Source organism: Apaloderma vittatum, unplaced genomic scaffold, assembly GCF_000703405.1.
Source record: "Apaloderma vittatum isolate BGI_N311 unplaced genomic scaffold, ASM70340v1 scaffold3434, whole genome shotgun sequence".
Taxonomy (NCBI): domain Eukaryota; kingdom Metazoa; phylum Chordata; class Aves; order Trogoniformes; family Trogonidae; genus Apaloderma; species Apaloderma vittatum.
The window spans coordinates 25,592-52,411 of record NW_009713074.1 but is presented as its reverse complement, the minus strand read 5'-3'; the positions used below and the strand labels follow the sequence as shown (position 1 = coordinate 52,411).

At 37.8% G+C, this 26,820-nt stretch overlaps 1 protein-coding gene across 1 annotated transcript; it reads right to left on the bottom strand.

The window, feature by feature from the left end:
- Nucleotides 1-1,030: 1,030 nt before the first annotated feature.
- On the bottom strand, nt 1,031-25,391 carry LOC104267176 (guanine nucleotide-binding protein G(t) subunit alpha-3-like; the record flags this gene model as incomplete). The annotated part of the gene is made up of 7 exons (XM_009868217.1): nt 25,274-25,391; nt 18,119-18,161; nt 12,963-13,104; nt 9,412-9,569; nt 5,687-5,815; nt 1,391-1,520; nt 1,031-1,184 (listed from the first exon to the last, which is right to left on the bottom strand). Coding segments are annotated over exons 1-7 (874 nt in total), but the record flags the coding sequence as incomplete, so codon positions are not given.
- Nucleotides 25,392-26,820: the final 1,429 nt, after the last annotated feature.

The window sequence follows — 26,820 nt, the reverse complement described above, 5'->3', positions numbered from 1 at the left end:
AGATAAAATTGAACAAAAATGAAGAGATGAAGAAACAAAGAAAGAAAAAGGAAAAAAATTGAGATGCTTGTGTATCCAGTCATAATTTCTTCACAAAGCTTTTCTGTCTTTCTGTAGTTTTGCTTTAGAACAGTAGCAGATGTGAACACTGGTACTGCAGGCTTGCTGTAGGTGTGGAGCAGGATGAGACTCCTGGGGGCACGCTGCTGCTGCCGAGAGCCCTTGCTGGCTCCCACCCTGTCAGAAGCCTCAGGCAGTGTAAAGTGGTGTAGCTCCGCTGACTCTAACATGTTTGATTATCCCAGTGAAGCACTGGGAAATTTTGGGTTGCTGCGTTGATTTGTCCAGGGAAAGGGAGTCAAAGAGCAGGTTTGTGGGAAATGCGCAGAACCTGTCTTCTAATAGTAATAATAATGTTGCTTTAAGTATTCCTCATTCTGGACACTCCCTATCCCGGGTACATTAGGTTAATACTAAAATACTTACAGATTTTGGTTTTTTATCTGTCACTTTCTGAAATAGCCTCATCTATTCTCTTGCATCAGCTGGGAACAGCTGCTTTTTTTTATCTCCCGTAGACTCTACTCAGACATACGAAAGAGGCAGACTTCCTTTATGGAATAGGTTTTCAAAATAGAGACAAAACACTTGGATTCAGTTATGGTGTGTGTGAGTGATGGCCACTGATTTGTACTGAAATATTGGCTATGTTCATCACACCACACTTCAGCCATCTGAAACTTCGAGTTCTTTCAGCTTCTTCTGCTGCTAATGGAGAGAAATAAGAATCTCCAGACAGAGATAATGACCCCATGCTAGGATAAGCATTGTGAGTAGGTGAGGGCAATTGGATTCTGGCCATGTCTGTCCCATAGCATGCTTTGAGAGAAAGTCTAGATAAGATAAGCTTAGGTAAGATGCTTAGTATTTAAATGCTTATATACAGTGACCTGAGTCAAAGTCTTTGTCTTTAATGCATGGCCTACACTAGTCATCTGAATGTGTTTTCTTCTGAAAACACCAAACTTACCATTATACTCAGGAAAGCAGATATTCAGATGAACTTTTGCTATTTTCTCTTTGAAGAGGTCTTTTTTGTTTAGAAACAGCACTATGGAAGTAGCTGCAAAGCACTTGTGGTTGCAGATACTGTTGAAGAGCTGAAGGCTTTCATGCATTCTGTTCTGTTGAGATGCAAAAGGTAAACATGAGAGACTGACAAATCTCATCCCCGTATGTCATTTTTATTGTAATGTTCTTTACTGGCAAGAACCAATACAGCATAATAGCCTTTAAATGGTTATCAGGGAACAGGAATAGTTCTGATATGCCATCAGACAGTACATTAAAACTTAGCAGCAAAAAGGGTTGTTTGTCTCTTCTGACTCACCACTTCTTTATCCTCCACCAGAACCATGTCATAGGCACTGAGTGCAGCACAGAATATGATGCAAGTAACTCCCTCAAAGCAATGAATCCACTTTTTTCTTTCTGATCGCTGTCCACCCACATCAAACATCCTTTGCAGAAAAAAATAACATATGTACAATGTAAAGCACTAGCTAATGAGGACCTAGTTATGCAGTTAATGTGCAGAGTGCAACTGGAGATGAATGACAATCAAATATACAACTTTTCCAAATATCGATCTGTTTCCATCCCAACAGGTCAGGGACTACTATGTATTATTTAACATTTGTATTTGTAGTGGACATAAAATGAAACATAAAGGTTTAAATACCTGCATATAAGAAATACACTCAGTGCTTTCAGGTGGCAATCTGTGTTGGGGAAGTGGGGCTCTGTGTAAGGGCTCAGTGCAGGACTAAGCCCTGCAGGCAAGAATTGATTCAGAACAAGAGTTTGTATGTGAAACATTGACAAAAGACCCTCAGATCCACAAGGCATTTGTTACTTCACAGTTTTGCTTGTAGTGAACTGACACCTTGATCAACGAGAACGTATGACTGGAAGCTGGTCACTGTTGGCCAACTGATTATATTTAATTGGCAGGTGTAGATCTATACTGAGTCAGCTGTTCCTTGCCCTGGTCTGATCCCTTAGCTGCCTGTAGAACCTGCAGCATGCATTTGTGTGTGTGGAGGTCTCTGCCCCATCAATCTCCTTAGTTGCTTTTAAGCAGCAGTTCATGGGGAGCGGGAATCCCATTATTTGTAGAGGGGAAAGTGTAGGGCTCTGCTCCTCTGCATTAATTTCCTTCAGTCTTTGCCACAAATTACAACCTTCGGGTGGAGTCGTATGAACTTTTTATGGACTCTTTATAGGGGGTCCAAAGCTGACTGAGCATGCTTAGCTGGGACCTATTAGGGCCCATCTGAGGTGGAGCTGTCATCAAAGCTACCATTGTTCTGCTTAGCTCCAAATTCCCACTTATATTTGCAGTTCTTCAGTGATAAGGGATAGGGATTTCTTTTTACTATTTTTTTTGTCAGAAAAGGTGCAAAACTTGAATATTTTTCGAGTATATTAGTAAAAAACCTCAGAATGTAAAGAATCAAGATCATCCTACCTTTACTTTTCCTGTTCCCATGTGTTTGCATGACTTTTCCCTGTGCTGCCTGTTGAACTTAAAACTGTAAAACCTAATCCTCTGTTGTGTTACCCCTTACTTCAAGAAAACGCATTAGATCTTACTCTCTGGATACATCTCCTGCGGTATCTGAAAATTAAACGCAACTCAATTTTTATAGCAATGAAAATATTGGGATTCAGTATGAAAAAATCATGTCGGTAATGAACAGATTAAGAATAATTTTTTACTGAAATGCCTATTTTTTTGCAGTATATTGATCTGTTTTCTTCACCATCAGCAATGCAGCTGATAGAAACAAAGGTTATTGTTTATCATTTTTCATCCTGCTTAGAAGAAATGAAACCCTTCCCAATGCTCATGATGAACTGTTTCTGCAGCTGAGGAGTAATTCGAGAAAATTAATTTTTTTCTAGTACATTTCATCTCTTTATCTGACCATTGAGTGTCTATGAATGTGTATTATTAGGAAATGAGGAAGCTGTTGTGGAGCAAGATTTTGATAAGAGTAAGGGCATTCTTCCAAGCATATCTTCACTGAGTTCAGCATGCCTGCTGAAAATTATGGTCAGTACCAATAAAGCATCTTGGCTTTTGGCTGTAATTAGTGCCCAAAAGTCACCTGCTGTTATGTGTGTCCCTTTATTTGTGGTATGTAACTCTGAAATCAGGAGGGAGAAGCTTCAAAATTTAGTCTGCAATAAAGTTTTGCAAGCATACATAATCATATGAATCTGTATTCCCTTCCTGCAAGATTTTAGCATATGGCCCTGTGAATACTGATGAGAAGTTAAAACAAGACAAGATCAAGAGCAAAGACAGTGCTCATGGGCAGTTCTTGTGCTAGCCTTAGTTTGCTTGGCTCTTCTCATCTCAGGCCAGAACTTAACACATGCCCGTGTAAAACTGAAGTCCCTCTGTGAATGGTAGAAAATATATTTCTCGGATGACATTTTTCTTTTACCAATGCAGTCAAAGTTGATCTTGAAAGCTTTATGTTTTCCCAGCATTGCTCTTGGAAACTTAATTACAGTTAGAAAACTGGCTGTCTATTCATCTGTCCTAATGGTACAGATAATGAGACTCAAAGACTAAGCTTGCCTGATTTCAGTCAAACTCTTCCTAGCATATCAAAGGACAGGAGAGCAGGAAAGAACCTATGGAGATCAGACCTTCTTCTAAAAATATTTAACTATATTCTGAGCTCTGAAAGTCAAAGCGAACATTTGCAAAATAAATCGAAGGGCACAAGAAAGGTGTCTTAAACCAGCAAAGTAACTACTGAGAAGATAACAACTAATGGGAGGTCTTGCCTGTGCAACTGTAATTCAGTTCCCTGGAGCAGCACTGGGATTTAGACTTTTACTGCACAGATACAAAATATTTTCTGCCTCATTCAGCTCAAAAGAGGGACAAGTGTTTAGTGAATAAGACATCTGTTCATGTTTTCTTTTTATCCATGTATGGCTTGTGACCCCAAGCCTTATTTAAGTACATCGACCAAAACTCTGCATGTAGAAGTGTTCCTCTCTCTTTATAGATGTTTCTGTGGTACTTATCAAACCGAGCACAGAGTCACCAGGTTTCCCCAGCTGTTTTGCATTGCTCTGGCAGTGTGAAGTACCAGTACCTGGCTGGGTAGGATGGATTTATAACTGCTCTGCAACCCTATAGCAACTCAAAACACTCAGACTATTTTGAGGCAATTTTGCCTTGTTTTACTCAAGAACCTAAAACCACCAATGAGTTTACTCACATAACACCACTGTGATGCATAGCAGAGAGGCTGAATAGTGTTTTTGGCGTTTGTGCTGGCATTATGAATCTTTCCCTTGTTTTCGGACACTCGGGTAACTTGACTCTCAGTTGTGCTGCATTTCAGTTGGACCTAGACACTAATTCTGATAGTCTAATATCAGGACTGGTAGCATTCATGCTGAAGAGGGTTTTTACTCTGATGATTTCTTTCTCCACCCTGATTTTGTGTCTTATATAAACTATTACTGAAGGTGCTCAGATTTCCAGTGTACAAAACTGTCTGGAAATACATTAATCAGAGAAAAAGATGATGATGTCTATGACATTTCACTGTAGCATCTGTGGGCAAGTACTGAATTTTCACAAATGATTACTGTATTAGTAGGTGATAATTTATTTACAGGGCATCTACTTCAGAATGTTGTATTCCATATGTAATTTCTGTTGTGTTGAAGCATCTGTGTGGTAGCGTAAATGGTTTGGGAGATGTTTAATTGCTACAAGAGGAGAAAAAAACAACCCCAATGGTAAATGTAAAAGTTATAATGCTGATGCTTTATAAACCTCTCTATCTCTGCAGACAATTTCTTGTCTAGATTCCATTCCTCAGCCTTTAAATTAAGAATGCATTCCAGACTTTAAATTAAGAATTCAGTAGAATTCAGTCCATACAGAAAAGCATTATAGATCACCAAAACTATCATAATTGATTCAAAGACATTGTCATGTGGAATTAGATATTTTTAATTAGTTCACCAAGCATAACAAAACCTTGAGTATCTGAAAGTGTCAGGTATTTTCAGTCAAATTTCTCAGAAACATTATTTGCAGGATTTTTTTTCTGAACATTTTGCTTTTTATCTTAAATGAGCATGAAGGCATACATAATAATGCCAAAATTTCCCATGAGACAGAAATTATTATTTTTTTTCCAACTGTAATGCATTTCCAGTGTTAAGAGCAGTTATTTCCATTCTCAAAATAAGCCAGTGAAAGGTTGAGAGTGCATGCAAATTAGTAGTCATCAAATGTTTTGCATGCTGTTAAGGACATTTAGGTAGGCAAATTTCATAAATGTCAAAAACAATTATTCAGATGGCAGGATACAAATAATGCTTTTTAGACAGTTACATATGCAAAAATGTCCTTTTAGAACTTGATATTCCGACATCTCTTAATAACAGACCATCATATACTTAAAGTTGGAGCACTGGTACTGAAATATCATGATTTTTTTGTCTATTTCAAAATATTAGATAAGAGTGGACTCAAGGATATTGCAATGGGAGTACTGATATTATAGTAAATAAATATGTTTGAAAGAAAATACTTAAGAAAGATAAAACCACAGAAATCTGTCAAATATAGCTTTCATACCTGAAATTCAATTCTTTGAAAGAAAACTGAGTCTCTATAATCCCCGTTGTTTTCACTCGCGAGTGCAAAATGTCTTGCTCACTAGGAACGTAGTCTGGCATTGCTAACCTGTCCAAATCATTGAGGTAACTAAGGGGAGTGAAAAGAAATCGTGATCGGTGAATTCAGAAGGTGAAATGAACATTGCATAGTCACTTCATATTGAGGTACTTTTAAATGTTTCATGTAAATTGTACATTGAAATACAATACTTTGGGGCTTTATACAATCTAGATCCACAATCCAGATCCACAATCCAGAGCCTTTCTTTTTTCCTCTCTCTCTCTTTTTTTTTTCCTTTGTGTATATAAATGTAATTTAGTTATATATAGTAAGCATCTTTTTGAGAATTTCACTTCCGGCAAGTCCTTATTTTCCTCATGGATGTTAAAAAGCCACTTTGTCAGGAAAGGGATTTTGTTCATTTGCTTTCAGCAAATGGGAATTACTACCATAGGGGAAGAACCACAAGAATCTTTCAGCATCAGCTTGACTAAAAATTACCACAGCCTATCAGACCTGTTGCAACAGTATCTTTCTTCCTAAGTGAAAGGCAGGGCATAATATTTGGAAGAATTCACATTTAGGGGCTGTTTTCCCTGCAGACCTATCAGTTTAAAAAAGGAAGGTACGTGATAATTTATGAAATAAATATTTTGTAATCAAAATGAGAAATTTCAGTGAAGCTGAAGACCACCTTAGGTCAGTATAGTTACAACCTCCTGGAAAAGAGTGGATTATCTTGTTTTATGCCTGGACTACAGAGATAAAATCTGCATGAAACAAGAATTCAAACCAGGTCTTCAGAGCCCGTTACTGTCCTACCACCAACCCTTCTCTTGACTTTCAGGGTCATGCAGCTTTCTCGAAATGGCTGGACAGAGCCTGTGAATCCTACTAGCTGGTCTAGGAATCAGTGTAAAGGGCTTATGAACTGACAAAAAGAAAATAAGAGGTGATGTCTGGGTACCTTCCTACCTTTTAACTACTAATATTCAAATAAGAGCAAAGCCAAAAGCAAGAAATGATGATCATCGAAACATTTTTAAGTTTTCAGTGTCACAATCACCACCTTTTCGTTTGTAGCCTCTTGTCTCTCACAAACACAGCATAGTCTGTCTAATGTTTATTGGGCTTCATGCTTTATTTTTATCTTCTCTAACACAAAGTCTGCCCAGCATCAAGTTCTGCTATTCAGTTTAACCAGACAACTACCAAAAAAAGCCTCACAGCTCATCATCCTTGTATGCAATGTTTAATATATCTCTAAGTACAATAAAATTAAATAAAGTAAAATAAAACTAAACTAAACTAAACTGAACTAAATTATATTTTTTTGAAAGCTAGAATCTTCCATACGGAGATTTGTAAGTAATGCCTGGAAATGAGATTTTAAGTAAGTTGAATAGCCTGAATCCACTCAGCAAGGAGTGCTGAAGTTGATTGGAGTGATTTAATGATTAGTCATTATTTGAGTCCAGGCAACAATTTGTTGAAAAAAACCCAAAACCAAACAAACAGAAAAAAAACAAGTAAAAAACCCAATAGAGCTCTGGTTTTCTGAGTAAAGCCTGAGGCAGAGTCATGTCAGCTCACCTTTGTGGAAGGCAGAAACAAAAGACATTTTGCAATTTCTAAAGCACATAAACACTGAAATAAACACTTGTATATAGAATGCATTGTAGAGATCTGATATTTCTTAGTCACAAATACCTAAATTCAGTTCAACACAGCCAATTGTAATTGCTGTGTAATTGTAAATAAAAAATTAAATAAATAAATTAAATAAAAAAATTGTAAATAAAAAATTAGACCAAGTTAATTATATGTTAACGGAGCAAGAGAGGAATCTTTGGATTTTTTCTAGAGCTGTAGACAGGACACTCTGCAACCCAGCTCTCCACTGACAAAGTGCCTGATCTTTGCTTGGCTTGAATTAAGTGACATGAATCCCAACCTGAGAGGCAAATGACTGGGCAAGAAACACCGTGTACTACTGGTAGCTATGCAATGATATTTGAGGTTACCCATCACTCCATCTTGAAACAGGATTAATTCCAGGTGAGCCTAAAGAAATTCCAGCCAGATTTGAAGTGCAGGGGATTTTCTATTATTGAGAAAATCCCTTTTTTTTTTCTTTTTTTTTTTCCCAGTGAAAATACACAGAGGAAAAGCAGTGATCAAACTTCTTTAGCATGATTAATAATGAAAACACTAAGAGAAGATAACCTCAGAAAGTCAGGGTTTACACAATATAAATCAATACTCTGTGTAGGAGCTGATTCATGGGATCTGAGAAACAGGGGTTTGGCTTTAAAAGAAATTGAGGTGTAACATCAGCTGGTTGATCGCATATGGGTGGTTTTGAATTGACTATTAGAAGCCCAGCAGTAAGGGCAAAAATTAAGTTAATATTAATGATTCAGAGCCAAAGGCTAGATTTTCAGAAGCATCAGGTACCGAAAGATGAAGAGAGAGGATTAGCAAGATTTTCAGAAGTGTTCAAGTAGAAGAAAAACATGTCACTGTTGTTTTTAATGTAACTCTAGCAATGAATAAGGATTATTGGTTCCTTTGCAGTCTGTACTGGCTCCTTAAAGGAACAAAACCTATTTCAGGTTAAAACATGGCACGGCCCATAACAGTGAGAGGGAATTACTTTAGACTACCCTATATTCATTATTGGACATGAAAACCTGATCTGCCAGACTTAGGGTACACACTAGAATGTTAGCTGGTAACAGGTAATTATTTTTTCTGCTTTTTTGGTTTTTTTTTTCCATTTTCAAGAAGTGTTTTCCCTTTTAATTATGATGACTGACTTGTTATGGGCTTTTAGTGCTGGGAACTGCAGTGTAGCCTGTCCGAAAGGTTATGTTACGAAACAAAAGATTGCTCTATATTATTCCTATAGAAATACAAAGCTGTCATAAAATACTGCCAAATTAGGCATAGATCAGCACAGGCAATCTGCTTTGTTTAGGTATCTTGCAGATGGGTCTTCATTCTGGTTTTGAAGATATAAAGAGACAAAGAATTTCTACTAGTTTCATGGTATATCCTCTTCTACTCTCTAACTGTCTTTTACTGCCCTCGGTTTCCCTGGCTCTCAACTCAGACTCCTATCTTGCCTTTCCCTGCTCAGTAGAAGGGACACCCACCACCTCGTGAGGTTTCACTCTGCAGGTGTCCTCAGCCTGTAGGAGGAGCTGCAGGAGCAGAGAAACCTCCAGCTGCAGCTTTCGAAAGATGGACCTTCATCTGGAAGAACCCTCTGCCCCAGGGCCTGAGTCAGACACAAAGTCTAGAAAAACTCCAGCCCAGGTGACACCTCCCTTCTCAATCTTGTATGAGCTTAGGGAGAAAACAGCAGAGCAGGACCACTGTAGCCTACGAGAACATCTGTAGAAGCAACCAAATCAGGGACTCCTGAGAAGTCTAAGCTTCCTGACTGCATCTGAGATGTACCGCAGCTCAATGCTGGCCCTTTGTGGAGTTGCAGCTGAGCAGCCCTAGTCACATTCCTAATAGAACATTAGCAAAAAAATTCATTTTTTTTTTCAAGTTAACAAGCAATAATTCTCGTGGGCTGTTCTGCACATGAGGAAGAGTTACTGTGGCCAGCCTTCCTACGCTGACATTGCAGGACCAGCAGCTGCTCAGCACCTGCAGCTGGTGTCACCTACTAGGCTGCCGAGTCACTGAGCTGGTACTCCGCTGCCCTTGCGAAGCAGGCCTGGGTCCCGCCGTCATTCCACAGTTGTTTCATGAGTTCAACCAAGTCAGAAAACATGTTGCCGTCCTCCAGAGCCGTTGCCATGGCACACAGCGTCTGTTCATCTTCCTAAAGAGAAATTTTGGTAAATATTGCGCAAGCATGATGTGCCCCTCCACCTCCTTGAAAACGTGCTGGATTTACAATGAGTCGCAGGGGCACAGCTTCTCATTTTCACTGATCTTTCCAGGTGGCTGCACTTGTCTGTCTACGTAAGCATTCTTTTATAAACTCACTTCCCTCTAGTTAGTGCCAAGGTTAAACTTAAATCGTGATACAAAGAGTTTTCTCCTTTTTATTGTTTTGTTTTGTTCATAAAAGGGCTTAGGTTCATCTTACCACAGGTGTTCACAAAAGGTCCAAACTGGAAGGAATGCTTTTATTGTAAGAGCAGGGGGCTATCAAAAACTGGATTAAAATGGATATTTTAATCTTAACCATATTATAACATCAAAGCAGAAATATATAGCTAAACATATTTTCTAATGCATTCGGAAGACAGTATTTCTAGCTTTAGGCCACAGTGAGGAAAGTGGCAAAGTGAATGCAAATGCATTTCCTGTATAGTTTTTATTTGGGGAAGAAGAAACCTGTAACTGAATGAAATCCCAAGTATTTAAAATGCATTACTCTGTAATTTCTTCCTCTTGCAGTCAACCCAAAAAGACTTCAAGTAATCTCTTACATTAAAAATATTTCTTTTTCAGTGGTTAACAGCTTAGGAATGTACTGTAAATAAAGAGTCTGATTAAAATAGGGTCATTTGATACACTGTCACAGCAGTGGATAATTATAGAATATAATTCCTTCCCAGCCGTATAAGTAGACAACTGAAGTGACTTGCAATCAATAGCTGCAAAAGTAGAAATGGATTCTGACAGACGCTGTTTTGGCAGAGTGTGCTTTATTCAAGAATAGAAAATATCTTCACAATAATTTGTAACAAACTTATTTTAGGAATGTACTATGCCTTTACGTTCCAATAGAAGTTGTAGCTTATGGAAACTTTGTAAAAGTCAGAGACTGATCCAAAATAAAACACTGCAGGTTTTCTAAAATGTTGGAGAAATTGAGTTAGCATGGAAAAAAAGAAAAAAAGGGATGATGGAGGGAAATCACCACTAGAGAATTACTCTCACTTGAAAGAGGAAGGAGGATAGCCCTGCAATTGCCCGTCTGCATTATCACCACCATCTCCGTTTACACCCCCATCCTCTCCCTCACTGCCAGGATCAGCAGAACTGAGTCCTGCTTCCTCCCATGTGCTGCTCAAGCAGCTTCAAGATAAGAGCTAGAATGTTCTCTCCTTCAAGATAACACAGGTCATTTAATGATTATAGTTATCTTCCTACAATGTTGGATTTGTTGGTTGAATAGCCTACAATAAGAAGCCTTGAGCTCCGAGCCTCCTGGTGTAAATGGTCATTGGTTATTATGCAAAAGGTGGCAACTGTGGATTTTGATGCTTACAGAATAAAAGAAGATAGCAGCAGATTGAGTTTATCCTAACCCTGATTTATATAATGTTCTGTTTCTCTTTGGCATTTAGACAGACTTGAGATGATTTTCATATTAAAAATAGATTGCAGTGGTGCTTTAGGAAGAAAAAAAATTCCTCTCTCCCCAGAACAGATGTTGTTCAAAATTACGCGCTGAAGCACTTTCAGGACCACTAAGAGGTATTTGCGGGAACTCCTGGAATATGGATAAACCCACTGCTTTTGGGCCCAAGATAAGTGTTTGGGCTAGATGACTTTAAGCAGCTAAATCTGAACCAGAAAACATCCAGAACAAAGTTGAAAACAACTCAAGTCTGTAAGTGGCTTATGATTTTACAGAAAACATAACCTAAATTTGGTTTTGGAAGAAAGGCTAATGTTTGATGACATTTCAATTAAATGTGACTAAATGTCTATTTTCTTTAAAACTCACATCCAGGTTGCTCTTATGTGGTTCTAGGGGAAAAGAAGACGAGCATTAAAAATGTTTTATGCAGGTGTTTTCAACTGTATTCCCAGAGGAATTCCCACTCTGCCAATAACAGCTTACTGTGCTAGAAATGATCAACTCACAAAAGTTGTATTTTCTGCACTTGATTATGTATAATGCTGAGAAATGAACACATCTATACAACAAAATTTTTCAATTCCTACTTCCCTAGACTGTGAAATCCCTTGAAAATGATGTCTATGAAACTATCTTAGATGATAGATGATGAGTGAACATGTATAAACCTCTCAGAAAATTTGGCAGGACTGAGAAAACAGGCTGAAATACCAGGGCATGGGCAGAACGTATCTCAATTACAGATAGCAAAGAGAGCCTGGACCATGTATTAGAAGCTGTGCCTGGGTGCTACAAGCCTCTGCTGTCTTAGGCCAGGCAGACTGGTAGATGGGACCTGATGCAGTATCAGTGTTTATCACAGCTGAGGAGAGGGGCCAAATTGCAGCATGTTCACATGGGTCTATTTTCCTTGTACTGCTTTTGGGCACCGTTACGTTTGTTTGAATGACTTGCATTCATGGCCCCTTAAAATAATACAGAAAGAAAACATTTAGCTTCTATTTAGTCAAATGACTGTATGAGCTTTAGTAACCTCTGAAGCATTTGTTTATCATTTTTTAGGTCAAAGTACCACATGTCATTGTAATGAAATGAAGACTTCTGGAACAAGAAAAGCTCTTTCAGATAAGCAGATGTAATTCCCTCTAAGATAAACCTCTAGGGCATAAACAGAATTTGCCAGAACTGGAATCAGCTGATATTCTGACAGACCTTTGAGAAATTCTCAGCGAAGTCTGAATTACAGGCAATAGACTAAATCACTGCAGTGAGAAGAAAAGTATGTGTTTTTCCTTTACTTCTTTCCCTGAAATCACGTCACCCTGATGTGATTGCCAGAAGAGAGCAGATCTTCTTCCTGCAGCTTTTCCTTTATGCACTTGTGCATAGGTTTGGTAACTGTGTCAGGAAGGTGAGGCTCCACTTCTCTGAGGTGCCAATGCACCAGTGCTGCATCCGTACAACGGGGAGGTCTCTGCAGCAGGAGCAATGCCAAACTGAAATAACATGTCTAGATGACCCTTCCTTACATGGCTGAGCCCCAAGTTTTGTTCATAAAAGGGAAATATTTATTATCTTTCCCAATAGCATTAACTAAGTGCCTAAGCAACTAATAAAAAGTTCTCTTTTTTTCTTTCTTATGTCTTTGCAATTTAAACATTTCTTTTGTAACAAACAAAATGGCAGTTTATGCAAAGATTAGACCTCAGGCACCAGTCTTGAGAAAATAGAAATAAGTAATGACTTCTTGTCACCTAGAATTGAAACAATACTTAGATTCCATTGTCATAAAGCAAATGCTGAATCCTCTTTGTTCTACTAGTCTCCACTATTATATTACAAAAAAATATATATACATACTAACGCTTGTTGCAAGAGAAAGGATGTCGTACTCACAGTTCTAGCTGGGTTTTCGTAACTGATTCCCAACTTGGTCATTGCTTTCGTGATGGACAGGAGAGACTGCACTGTGTTACTATAAATGATAGGCCTGAACTCCATGCGTTCCTGGTAGGTGAAACCATCTTTATGGATGATCCTCATGTGAAAAGAAAATGAAAGGTTGATGGGATGCATTAAAATAAAAGAAAGTAATGACAAGTTGGATAAGATGCTTTTGTGAAAAAGAACTGGATCCGTCTGGCTCTTTGAAAAGTGTTTATAAATGGTTGATCTGCCTGTTCTACTGGAAGAGGTAAACAGCAGTTTCTGCAACTATATGAGGTTAAATTTATAAGGTTAGGTTTTGACTTCCCAGTCTGAGTGAACAGTATTGATTTTTTTGCCTTGTGGGTCAATGTAAGATAATGTACAAATACAGAACAAGAGCCAGGCCTATTCCTGTGGATACAGGACAAGATGCATAGTTGTACTTATATCCTAAACCTTTTATAGTTGGAATCTGTAACATCAGTCATGGGCTGTCACATTGCTTGTTTAATCATTCTCATTTTTATCCAGAGTCTTACCTAGAGTAGGAAAATTATTGCAAAAAAATATTTCTACACTGTGAGATACTTCCTCAAGGAAACAAAACAAACCAACTTTAATATTTCTTTGTGTATGTTACAATTTCTATGTTACTATGTACAGGCTTTGGGGACACATATACTACTCTAGATTTGGCCTATATTCCAGAGGACAAAGAACCTTAGGATTCAAATTCAATTATTTTAATTCTGTCAGAGGGATTATAATTTCATAATCCTCCTTGACTGGAGAATGGCATGTGGTTGAAGTTCTACAAGACAGTATGCAGATTAAATCATGACTCACAGACATATTTTTCCATAAACTGTGAAAAAGGATGAATATTTCATCCATTTTGATGTAGTGTACTCTCAATGAACAAACACCAAACTGCTTTGGCTGCTGCTGGAACTAAATCTCTATTCTCCCTCACCTCAGTTGTTCAGAGATGAAGGCCAGGTAATTAAATAATTTCTGGGGTTTGAGGTTTTGAGGTTTTTTTCCCCCCCTAGCTTTTGCCAGAGCTACAGTCTGGAGAGAGCTATACAAGCAGAACAGGGTGATGTGAAAGGATCTGGAAGGCTTGCCCAGAATTACAGGTGTGTGTCTTGGGGACACTTTCCCTTCAAGGAAGAAGTTGGCCCTGTCAGGAAATAATGCATTCACACATGCACAAAACCCAGATCACAAGTGAATGTGTTAACATTTCTCTAACTTAGGGATGTCCGACAATTCAGAAATAGCATTTTTGTGTCTGTAGGAAAAAAGAGTTCTCTAAATGTTTCCCCAATCATTTCTAGACCAGGCAAATCTATAAACTCTATTTAGAAGCTCTGAGTTTTTAAATGCTGTTTTCAGCGTGAATTCAAGTGCATCTGCAAGATTCAAAGAAATCCTGTTGAGTCTGAGAGGAAAAACAGGGGTGCAGTCTGGTATAGTAGCGAACCTTTTTTTTGCCATCCTCTGAAATATCCATGTGTCCCTGTGTCAACCTATGATTTGTGTGAAATAGTAGGAATTGTTCAGAGGGAAAATTTATTCACATGAGGGAGTCTCATGTAGCTCCAGTACACCGGATAATCTGGACTGCTGCTTGAGATCAACTGAAACAATGTCCTGTTTGTGAAGCACCAGGGATCCCAGAGCTTCATACTGGTGTCCTTTACTTGGCCAGATCACCTTTAGCATGAAATAATTTCAGCTGCTATCAGGGTTGAACCTTGAACTGGTACTTCAGCATATTCTGTGAAAGCAGCAGCTTTTCTATAAAAAGTGCTATGACATATAGAGAAACTCAAGCCCCATGAAGTACATTAACTTGGTTTAATTATTTTGTATGTCTCACAATGGCGACCATAACAGGATTTCTGGAAAATATGGATGTTTTGTTTGTGGCTGCAAAAATCTGAGATGAGAGAGAAGGAAAGGCCCTAACACAGTCCACAAATGGCTATTTTATACTTTAATGTTTTCCCTCTGAAGAACAAAGGAAAAAAAGATAATAGAAGATTTCAAAATAAAACTAGATTCTGTAATTATAGAAAGAAAACTTGGTTGTGCCTGAGACTCTTCATGTTTTTATTATTATTATAATTTCATTGTGGTTTTTTTTTAAAAAATAATATATTTATATCTTCTGGCAGAAGGTATAGCTAGTCTGCTAAGTCAGTAGTGAAATTTTCTGCTTTTATTAAAAAACTGTCATTCTTAAGGAAGGATTGTAAAACAGGCTGACATCTTGTATGGTCAGAAGGAACATTTTAGCCAATGGAAAATTTTGTTCTCTGATCCGCCTTGAAGAAAGAAATAACCTTTAAAAAATAAATGCAGGATGCCAAAGTCATGAGGTATTAGGCTACCAGTCATAATTACCTAAATTATGGGGTTTTAGTGGAGGAAAAAAGTTACTCTCCTATTGTTGTTTTTTTTTTTTCACACAAGGAGGGCTTCTCTCACCAGATAGGTGGAGTTGATTCAGTATCAACAGGCATGATCAGTTTACCAAATATTTTGTTTTCTGATTTTTATTTGCTGAATTATTCATATTGAGTTTATACTGCTAATTTAGAGCATAGCACAGAAATGGAATCATAGAATCATAGAATGATTTGGATTGGAAGAGACCTTAAAGATCACCTAGTTTCAGCCATGGGCAGGGACACCTCCCACTGAGCCAGGTTGCTGGTTTAGTGGGAGGTTGCTGGCCTTGAACACTTCCAGGGATGACTTAACTTGGATTTTAAAAAGTTAGATCAAATATTGGAAATTGTCTAGTCAGAAACAAAACCTCAGAGAAACTATATTTTTTTGCCTTTTTAGTTATCCCTTGTAACCATCCTAGCCTTTTTAGGGCCTTGTAGCATATGTATACTTTCAGCATCAAAAGCTATTGTGCAAAGCTTAGTGGAAGGATTTAAGTTTGATTGAAATCTTCAGGCTGAAAAGACTGAGATTTATGAATTAGAAAATTATTTTAATTGGAGTAAAATTACCTTGGTTTTGGTCGAAATTTGTAGTTTCAAAAATATTGCTTTTGTAAGCAGGTATCATTCTTCTCTACAAAGTTTTATGATTCACTGAAAAAATTGATAACTAATTTTTTTTAAAAAATGAAAAAAATATTTTTAAATAAAAAAGTCCTTGGTTATGACAGAAGGATGTGACTTTACATAAAAAAGTCAATTTTCATGAACAATTTTATTGTAAAGTAATTCATAGTTGTGATCAGTTCGACAGTTCTTAAAGGCATAGGGCTTTAAAGATAACTCTAAGCTTGGCAGTTTTCTATCCCCTCCTCAGTGCTGTTAAGGGTTATCAGCCTTCGTAAACTCCTCAGTTCAGACGAACATCTTTAATCTGCTTCTGTTTGGAATTTGAAAATGCCTTGCTGAATAGGGAGGGTCTCCTGGTTGGAACTCAAAACAGAAATAAAATTATCCACCATTTATCTGGAGCAAAAATGTTAGCAAAGCATTGGTGGATGGCTCTGAGTCTGTCTTATTACAAAATGAGCTGCTTAAATAGAAAATTGCTCTTATAACTTCTTTGATTTCACCCTTTAAAATGCATTGGTAAAGATATGAAATAGAAGAACTTAAATGCAGGATAATGTTGCTGATTTTGTGGAACAGTCAGGTTTTTACACTGGAAGAGATTGGCCCTTCAAAGTGGGATCGTGTCTAAACGGTTACAATGGTGGCATAATATTTTTCTGAGTTTGAACAGGTCTCAGAAGAGCACAGGTCCCAGAACACACAGCAGTATTTCAGCAGGTTCCACAGTAAAGGAGGATTTTTGCTGCCTATGTAAGTATGAATGGAATTCAGCTGGATTATCTATTTAAGCCAGATACATGATTAGTATTTTAACAACTCATAAAGAATAATGTGAACAAATTTAGTTATAGCCTCTTTTACTGTATGTGAAAATATTGTGATAGGAAATTGCAAATGGGGACACATGCATAAAAATTTGACCTTCCTCTGAATCTAGGAGAAATAAAGTTGCTGACTTCAATCTGTGTGGCACCATGTGCACTTTGAACAAATATCTACAAGTGTTCTTGTTGTGGATTTATGGGGCAGTCACAACATCTTCCTAACCAGATACTCAGTCCAAATTTGGACAGAGATTTCTGCACTGGAGCTTGTACAGCCTTTTTTTTCCCCAGATTGATTATTGTATGAAAACTCTTTGGAGTGATATTTTCCTTCCTAAAAGCAATTCTCATGACTATCCCTACCCATGCTAGGTGGTGGGTAGTAGCTGCTCACTGTGTAGACTGGCCTGTGGGAGACATGAGAACAATCTTTCTGACCACTGACAGGAGCTAGAATAAGACTGTGGAGACTAAGAATGATCTACAGAGCTCAGTTTTTGGGGAAAAAAGAAAAGAAGAAAAAAGATTGTGAATGCTTCAATAGTTTCTTCTGTCATCCAGTGTGATAAAATTAAATGAATAGGGGCCATGTTAAAATTGAACAATGGGAGATGGTTCATATCAAACATAATTAAAATGTTTAACTACTTGCCATAAGATATTGTGGATGTTATTAGTTTGTATTGATTCAAAAAAGATCCAGGAGAAATGTGGGCATGAATTAACTGAGAGCTATTAAACACAGTGATGCCATCTCTGGTAGAGGATGGTGCCTGAGTCACAAATCATCAGATACTATCAGAGTGCCCAGCACAAGTGTGTTTGCTTATTTGATTTGATGACCAGAAAACATCCTTCATTAGCTACTGCAGGAGATGGGATATGAGGCTCAGTGGATCTGCCGTGGCTGATTGTCTCGTACATTGTTGTTCTTACTACAATACTGCAACTCCTACCAAAGCCAGTGAAGAAGCTTCCCTGGTCTTTAGTTCCCTGATCTTCAGTAAGGAGCTGGACCATGATTTGATCAGACAGATTGGATTGCCAATCCAGCAGTGTGTCTTAACCACTTTGTGGTTTTCTTTATGTGGTTAAAAGAGAAATTGATTTTAAATAAGCATAAATATTGTAATAAGGCATTTGCTAGATAGCTTATACTACAAATACAAAATTCAAGAACTGATATGAATATTCATATACTTACTTCATCTGCTTTACAATGGTGCTCTTTCCTGACTCTCCAGCACCTGCAGAAGGGGAATGTTGAGAGGATACGATTGATACATGAATAAGTAGCAAGTATTAAAAATAACACTCTGGAACACAGAATTTTGTATCTATGAAGAGACATACAGATGTTTTAGATCTGCGTTGTACTAACTATATCCCTCCTTCGTGTCCATTCAGACTTACAAAGAATGAAATCTTGATAAAAGTATTAATTCTGAAAAGGAATGGGACATTTGAAAAGAAAGGAACATTTAGTCAGTTAAGGTAGAAATATGGATTATTTAATTATCAAGGAAATAAAATATGGGTCCTATTTTGATTTCATCCTTGGCAGACGGGCAGAAAGACATGAACAAACTGCAGCTTCTGACAGTACCCCATCCATTGCATGATTTGTAGCTGCTCATTTAACATATAACATGACCTTTTGCAAGCCAAACCAGCCAGTTCCATGCTCTTTAGCCAGCCTTTTTGAGCAACTGGAAAAACAGTGTGAAGACTTGCATGTGGTCTAGCTCATGATGCAGAGGCAGCACATGAGCAAATGTCTTGACACTGGTGTTCTGTTAGTTCCTGTGCTCCATGGTCTTCTGCTATATAGTAGAGTGGCTGGAAGTGGGAAGCCTTCAGAGCAGTGCAACAGATCCAGCTTGGGAGTGATTCTGCAGGAAATCCCTGTAGCTGGAGGGGAGGTACAAGGCATTCGCTTGCCCATCCAGTTGCAGAACTAGGACATAGGTTTGGTCAGATTATCTATGATTAACTTGCCCTTCTTATCTCATGGAAAGTGAGTAATCACAGTGCAAGCCTCCTCCACTAGAAATCAGTGCGAATGACTATCATTTTCTGTCAGTGAGCGTGATGAGGCTTGACAAGAACTGCCCAGCAAGAGCTGGATTTTAAAAGCACCGGAAAAGAGGATTTAGCTTTGTCTGCGAATCCATGGGATGGGACTCATCATTGCATTTCTCTTTGCAGATTATCGTTTACCTCTCTGGACAGTGTCAAATACTTTTGACAAGAGAGGAAATCTGGGGCACAGCTATTTTAATTGAGGGCTTCCCAGTGAATGGAACAAACTGATTACAGACTTTCCAGACAGATTTTGTAAAGCTAGTAACATTTAAACGACAAGGATTAATTTACTCAAATGAATCACAACAGACAGCAAACCACAGGCAAAACATTTTCTAAACCCCATGATGTGAACAGCAGAAAGTGCAAGAGTAAAACAAGCCTATGCAAAATGGACTGATGCTGCCATCTGCCACAGTTTGGAAAAAATGCAAATTTGCTGTAGATCATTTATTATCCCTTCTATGGCCTTCTGACGATCTTAGTAAAGCCCTGTCAGCAAGGTGGTGTTTACTGTAATTTTTATAGGGAAGAGATCAGGTTGCACTGAGAATTCTTACATTCACCTCATGGAGAGGTGCCAAGAAGTGTTATCTAGAAATGAATGTCTCTTCCAGATCTGAAAGGCAAAGTTACAAGAGAGCGGGAGGCATAATTTATATATTTCAGGTGCATTTTTCTACTTCTGCTCATCTTTACTTTATGATCCAGTAATGCCTTTATCTGAATAACAGATGACTCTCAGACTGGCTTCACCCTCGAGTTCCATGTTAGTCATAGCAGCATTTGCACCCCAGGAAATGGATCAGTAACAATTTACTTTGCACCTGTTTCCTTTCTTCCTTCCTCCTCAGGTGCAGCCTGCTCCTCTGGCCAGAGCCCCAGGCTGGAGAGCAGGGACAGGGCTGCATTCCCACCCGATGCAGCAGCCTTCTGCTCAAAGAAACTGCAGCAAAAGTGCATCATGGTAGCCCTGATGTGACTGCACTGGGAGCTGAAGGCAGCTTCTCTTTAGGAAGCAGTGAAAAGGGTAGCTGTAATCGAGCCCACATTTTTCTGAATGAAAGACAAGAACTTAGGTCACATTTGGCCCTGTCTTGAAGCTTGGAAAGTTTAATTGGCTTTTCAAAAACTCTCTGTCACTGTGAAGATTTATGTATAGCTTAATCTGTTAGGGACCAGGGATAATATGCCATAGCCTGTATTTTGCATCACACATAGATAAGATCTTATGGCTTTCTTAAATTTAGCTCAGATTTCTCTGTCTCTGTTTGGATGCTGAGCTTCCTTGAGATGGATGAAAGGAGAGAAAATAAAGGCACAGAAATGTCAGTCAGTGCCTGAAACTTTGGCCCAAGTCCTAAGAGCTGAAAGATGTCCCCACTGCCAGTAAGGTCAGTGGATGTTTGCTTCCACACTTTTTCCCAGAGATCACAGTCACCATGCCCCCAGGCATGCACATCCACTTTCAGCAAGGTGCTGACTCTGGCACACTGTAACCTGCCTCTCTTCTTGATCTGAATATTCCAAACTGCACTCACCCACCTGCCAAAGTCATTATATTTCTGGACACGCTGGGGCTGCAGAGGAGACTCAGGAGGAGTCATAGAATCATTAAGGTTGGAAAAGATCTCTAAGTCCAACTGTCAACCCAACATTACCGTGAATCAAAATCGCAAAATTGCAGAATTGCCTAGATTGCAAAAGACCTTTAAGATCATCGAGTCCAATCATTAACCGAACACTGACAACTCCACAACTAAACCACAACACTAAGCACTATGTCTACCCAACTCTTAAGTACCTCTATGGAAGTGGACTCTACAACTGCCCTGGGCAACCTGCTTCAGTGCTTGATAACCCTGTTTCCTCTTGTTCTATCACTTGTTACTTGGTTGAACAGACTCATTCCCACCTCTCTACAACCTCCTTTCAGGGAGTTGTAAAGAGCAAATAAAGTCTCCCTTCAGCCTTCTCTTCTTCAGGCTGAAAAATCCCAGTTCCCTCAGCTGCTCCTCATAAGACATGTTCTCCAGACCCTTCTCTAGCATCGTTGCCCTTCTCTGGACATGCAAGAAGTGCTGTCTGACATGGCTGCAGACACTGAGCTGCAAAATAACTGTTTCCCAGCCCTGGTGTGAATCACCCCTCTGCTCTGGGGCTGCCTAACCTCTTCCCTGTAGGCCACCAAGGCATATAGACAGAGCAGAAATAGATTAAAAAAATGGAAGTACCTTGAAAGTTGGTGAGAATCTCTCAAATTCAAAGGCAAACAGAACCTAGGACCTCAGCTGTAACTTGATGCTACTGTTTTTCTAGAGAAAATCTTTTCTAATAGTTGTAGAAGGTGAGGAGAGAACAAGCCTCCATTCAAGATTAGCATCTGCTGAGGCACTGAATGTTCTTTTTGGATATTAAGCTGCTTTTGTGTCTCAGATCAGGAGCTGTTGTCTCTTTGTATGTAGTTATGATTTATGTAGAAGTAGAGGTTTGGTTTAGGAATGTTTCCAGAGGTAAAGGTAAGAAAATAAAAAAAAAACAAACCTGCTCCCTGAATATTTTTTCTGAAACCTGACACAAAAGCCACCGTTAATGATATAAGGCAGGAAAATAAGATCTTCAGATTATCAGAAATGGTTTCACAACTCTGCCTGAGCCTTGTCTGTGCCATTAAGAGTTCTAGAAACTGTGAACTAGACTGGAAATTACATCTGCCTGGTCCTCTTACTGAACTCAACCAAATTTCTCCATGAAAGAAAGAAAATAAAGAAAATATCTAAGATCTAACTCCCTTGAGGGAATAAGGTCCTTAAAAACTGCCCCACCCCCCAAAAAAGAAAATCGATGTATTACAATCAATAGGATTATTGGACGATCTTTTTGTTCAAAGTATTTTCTTTCAGTATAGGTGTTAATTACAGGATCTTAAGCCTAACTTCAGTACTACAGTAAGTGATTCGTTTTAGATGTCTGTACTATAAACTTTTATATTCAGACTACTTACAGAAGTCTCTTACAGTCAGTGAGAAAATCACTTGCTACTAAAACTAAACCAACTGACCAACCAGCTTTGGTTTTTGTCACACTGAAGCAGATATTTAGATTAAATTGGGCTGGTTATGCACTAAAAATGAGTATTTTTCAGTAAAGTGAGCTGAGGATGACCAGCTCAAATGAGGGTGAGTTTTGTCCTGCCACTGAAAACTGTAGACAATCAAGTCATGGAGTAATACTTTAAAGATTAATAAGTTCAAAGTTTTAATGATTATTTAAACTGAAGCAAGTTCTTATTTCTGTGAAATAGCACTGAGAGCATCTGCTGTTTTGGCCAAGTTTGGAGAGGGACATGTACTTTGCACACAAATAAGTTGCAAGCCAGCCTCCTACAAAGTATATAAACTGTGTGTGTTGTGGTAAGCAAGACATGGCCCTGATGCAAAGGAAATAAAACTTTCACCCTGGAGTTTGTTCCAGACTGATTTTTCTGAAGTACAAATATATAGAGGCTAAATTTGCAAACAGGATGGAGGTGGTGGGATGACCTTGACACCGTAGGAATGCCTAACGTGGAGGACTTAACTCTCCTGGCTCCTGACCAGCTTATGAGGAACATCAGGAAGTGGCATAATTTCACCCCTCCCCCAGTTCATATGAGCAATTTTTATGTGCATGTCATATAAACTGTAAATTATCATCTCAACACAGATATTGTTTACACCCAGATCCTGGAACTTACCATAAAAAATGTGGTGACATTGTTTTCTAGATATAATTTCTTTTTTTTGTAAAGACACCTGCTGGAGGATGCAAAGAGACCAGACTAGATATTGTATAATTCTCTCAGGAAACAATCAGAATCCATTTTTTTCTTTTACATTTTAAGAGTAAGAACTTAATGATCATACTGAAAACTTTTTTATATTCATATACTTTTTTTTTCTGAGTATTTTGTACTAATCTACCTGCTGCAAAAATTCCAATGGTGGCATCTGGTCTGTAATATAGAGGTAACATATAAACTGAATAAACAGAAATATAGGACTAGGGTAGGACTAGGATGATTGACCTGAATGGACTTGTCTTTCATTAATGAAATGTCAGATTTGAATAATTTGTGAGAACCCGTCAGAGGTATGGAAAGATAACAGGTACAGATCTGAACACAGTAGTTTTAACCCTCTCCTATCTGGCCACTTCACTGGTTGGAATTAGGAAGGAATTACATGGTGCCCTTTATACACATTGCTTCAGCAGCTGTGATTCCAGATGTTCAAGAGGCACTTTCACTCTAGCTGTGCAATAGGCTTAAAAAGCCCTCGCGTTTTATTCACCTCTCACTTTTTTAACAAGAAACTTCAAGGCATTAAGTCTATAATTTATTTTTTCCCTCCAACAGGTTTTTTACCAATTCCTTGTGATTTGTTGTAACAGTTCCCCAGGAGAAAAAACTTTCCAAAAGCTTACCCGCTAACAAATTTGAATCTTTATCATGTGTAACATAAATAAAGATATTGCAGAATATATTCCATAAGTAAGATTTCACTGAAAGTATTTTGAATTCTGATGATCATCTTGTCTCATGAAAAGAATGTTTGTATAGTTGAAACTGAAATATGTTCAGATTTGAAATTAATGAGTTAAAGTCTTTTTCACATAGCTCATTGTTAATCTCCAAGTATTTTACAGGTATCTTGAGACTGATGTTAGTAGTGTCAGAAGCAGACTGACTATGTACAATAAGAAACATTTAAAACTAAAGTCCTCAATGCTAAATGCATATGTATGTTCTGGGAGGGGTAATTTAGTTTGTGTCCTGGCATAAGGCAGCCTCTGTAAGACAATACTACTGCCAAGGCATGAAAGCTTGAAGAAAAAAATATGTCATCAAACTGCTTATCTTATAAATTTCTCTTTATCTTATAAATTCCTTTTTATCTTATAAGTTCCTCTTTGTCCTGTGAACGTCTTCCTTATGGATCAGTGTTGGATAGTTAGAGACAGGATGCTGGAGTAGATGGATCCTGGTTCTCAATTTCCCAATTTTTGCAAAAATATATAGAAAGCATTGAAACTTCATGAAAGTCTAAATCAAAATACTATTCTGGGTTTTTTTTAGCAAATCAAGCTTGCCTCAGTAGGGGCAATATTTTATATTAATGTGACACAGAAAATCTTCATATTCTCCACTGGACTGAAAAGCTTTGTAAACCACAGTCTGAATACCCATGGTACATCAAGTGTATTTGTTTTTCTCTTACTTCTTTATTAATATTAGTAGTTAGATTCTCAACATGTGTAAATAGACTTTTTGCATAAGATGCAGACCAATAGATGTAAACTGGTTTACTTTACTAAGGGATCTAATTGAATGAATCAGTTTAAAAGCATTTTTAAGCATTATAGTTACAATGAAGGAAAAAATAGAAACATTTCAACAATCAAAGACTGTTGTCCTATTCGTTTGGAGAAGTCAATGTAAAGTCTTGTAACAGGCATCAGACTGAAAAAAAAACATTAATAGTGTGGCAGTGTTATTGTGCTCTTGGATATTTCTTGTAAGCTATATGCAGTACCGTGGAAAATAAGAGAGAAGAATAAAACTGTATCAAGAAAACAAATCAATTTTCTTTTGCTATTACTCCTTCTGGCTGTTAATAAATTGATCACAGTGTGGATTAGAAGTAGTAGTCTGTGAGAATATTCATTTATGTTCCTCTCATGTCATTACATTCCATTCTAGTCTCCATAATATTATTTTCATACATCAAAAAAAGTCCTTCTAAGTCACTTTCTGCTTCTGTAAAAAATGAAGTGGAACAGTCTGGAAAATAAACAACATCAGTAGCTTGTGACACCTGTGGATTTTCTATGTAATCAGTTATCTCACTTAATCCTTCTGCAAATGAATGCATATAGACTCATAAAAAAAAGAAAAAGATGTCTGTGCTATGTTGCCACATTCCATGTAAGTAAACATCATAACTTTTATTCTACGAGTACGTTCTCATTTTTAAAGTATTTTTAAAATCAAGGATCTATGATGTTTAAAGTTGAATACATGCAGTGACACAGCCATTTGCAGCCTGTCCCTTGTGGCTTAATTGGTTGCTTCATGAGTATCCACAACCAGAAAACATTTTGTGCCATGTATTACAGGATTGTCTTCTACAAATAAAACAGTGAGAGGTGAGAAATTCACTGTACTGAAATGTAATTCCAGAGCAAAATAACACCTTAATGGAAAAGCGTTATGAGCAATTTTCATTCTATTTACCCAATAGCAGTAGTTTGACTGTCCTGGCTTCCCTCTCTGCATCTGCCTGGAGCTTCTTTTCCAGTTCTCTGGATCTCCTGGCCGACTCCTTGCTCTCAGAACTGGCTCCACTGCCCATCTTGAGGTGTTAAAAATCCTCTGTTCGTCCAGCTGATCTGCTTCTTACCAGACTAGTTACTTCAGTTCAGAAGAAGAAGGTAAACGGCCTCTAATTAAAGAAAATTTAAAAATCCCTTTCAACCTTTGTGTTCAGCCTTCAAATCAAATGGTCCCTTTTCACCTGTCACATGATTTGGAGATGCTCTAGACAAGGATTTATACAGGGGCATTAAAATGTACTGCTGTGATGTCACAGAATTAAAATGATCCGTTCAAGAGCAAAAGTAAGGTATGGATAGGTCTCTCTCCTTGTTCAGGCAGGTTCCAGCTTCATACGCTTCAAAGAAATGTGCAGAATGTCTTGTATCAATAAAGTTGGGAGTAAGTGAGCTCAAGGAAAAAATGTTCAGCTTGTGAATCAGCATTTATGTCCTGAAGCAAAAAAAAAAAAAGATCTCTATGACTTAGAAGCATTTGCATGATTTATTTTTCATCTTTCTTACTGATCATAGCTCTAAATATATGTATTATTTATTTTAAAATGACAGATGACAGATTTTTGATTTATATAGTTAAAACATACTTTGTTTTGAATTATTAATTAACATGCAGAATGTTTGCTGCATTTTTATATTATGGCAAGTACATTTATTTTCTTGCAATGGTAATGAATGCCATATTCTTTTCCATTTCTCTATGATTTGATTAGTGGTTTTCAGTTTTGTCTGAAAACACCATCCTTTTTTTGTGATAGAAAGGACGTAGGTCAGATACTCCCCACTGATGTGGTAATTTCATATTAGTTTCTTCGCAGTGCACTGGTAATATAGAAATGTTTTATGCAATACTGTGGAAATATTACTTGGCATGTGCTGCTAATACTACATTGTGAAAATATACTCTACTGTAATATTGTAGTAGTGGGTAAGAGTAAAATTACTCTCAGGACTGAAAGATCCAAAATACTTTTTTTTTGGTCCCTTCTGTTCAGATTAAGAATTTCAAAATTAAAAATCTCATTAGTGTGCAAGATTATAATTAATTTTATTATTATACTTATTGACTTCATAATATATTTCAGTTATATAAAACAGACATGGAATGATATTAAAGTTCTACAATTTCTGAATAGTAGTTGTTGACAATGCTCTGACTTTACAGTATGTAAGCTTATAAGGTTTATCATGGAAATAACATTTAAGGGAAATATAAGCTTACAGGTCAGTTCGAGTGACATTAGACATATTTTTGGGTCAGAAGATAAATGAAGAAGAGGAGTGGAGGCAAAGCATGTGATTCATCCTGTCCTGTAGAAAAGAAACTTTTTGACAGCAGAAGTAGGTGGACTCAGATGCAACAAGAAAGTAGATGGTGCTGGATGGGGAAAATGGGAGTGAGAGGAATAAAGGTCACCCATGGTACTAACAAGATCTTTGCCATTAGAACAG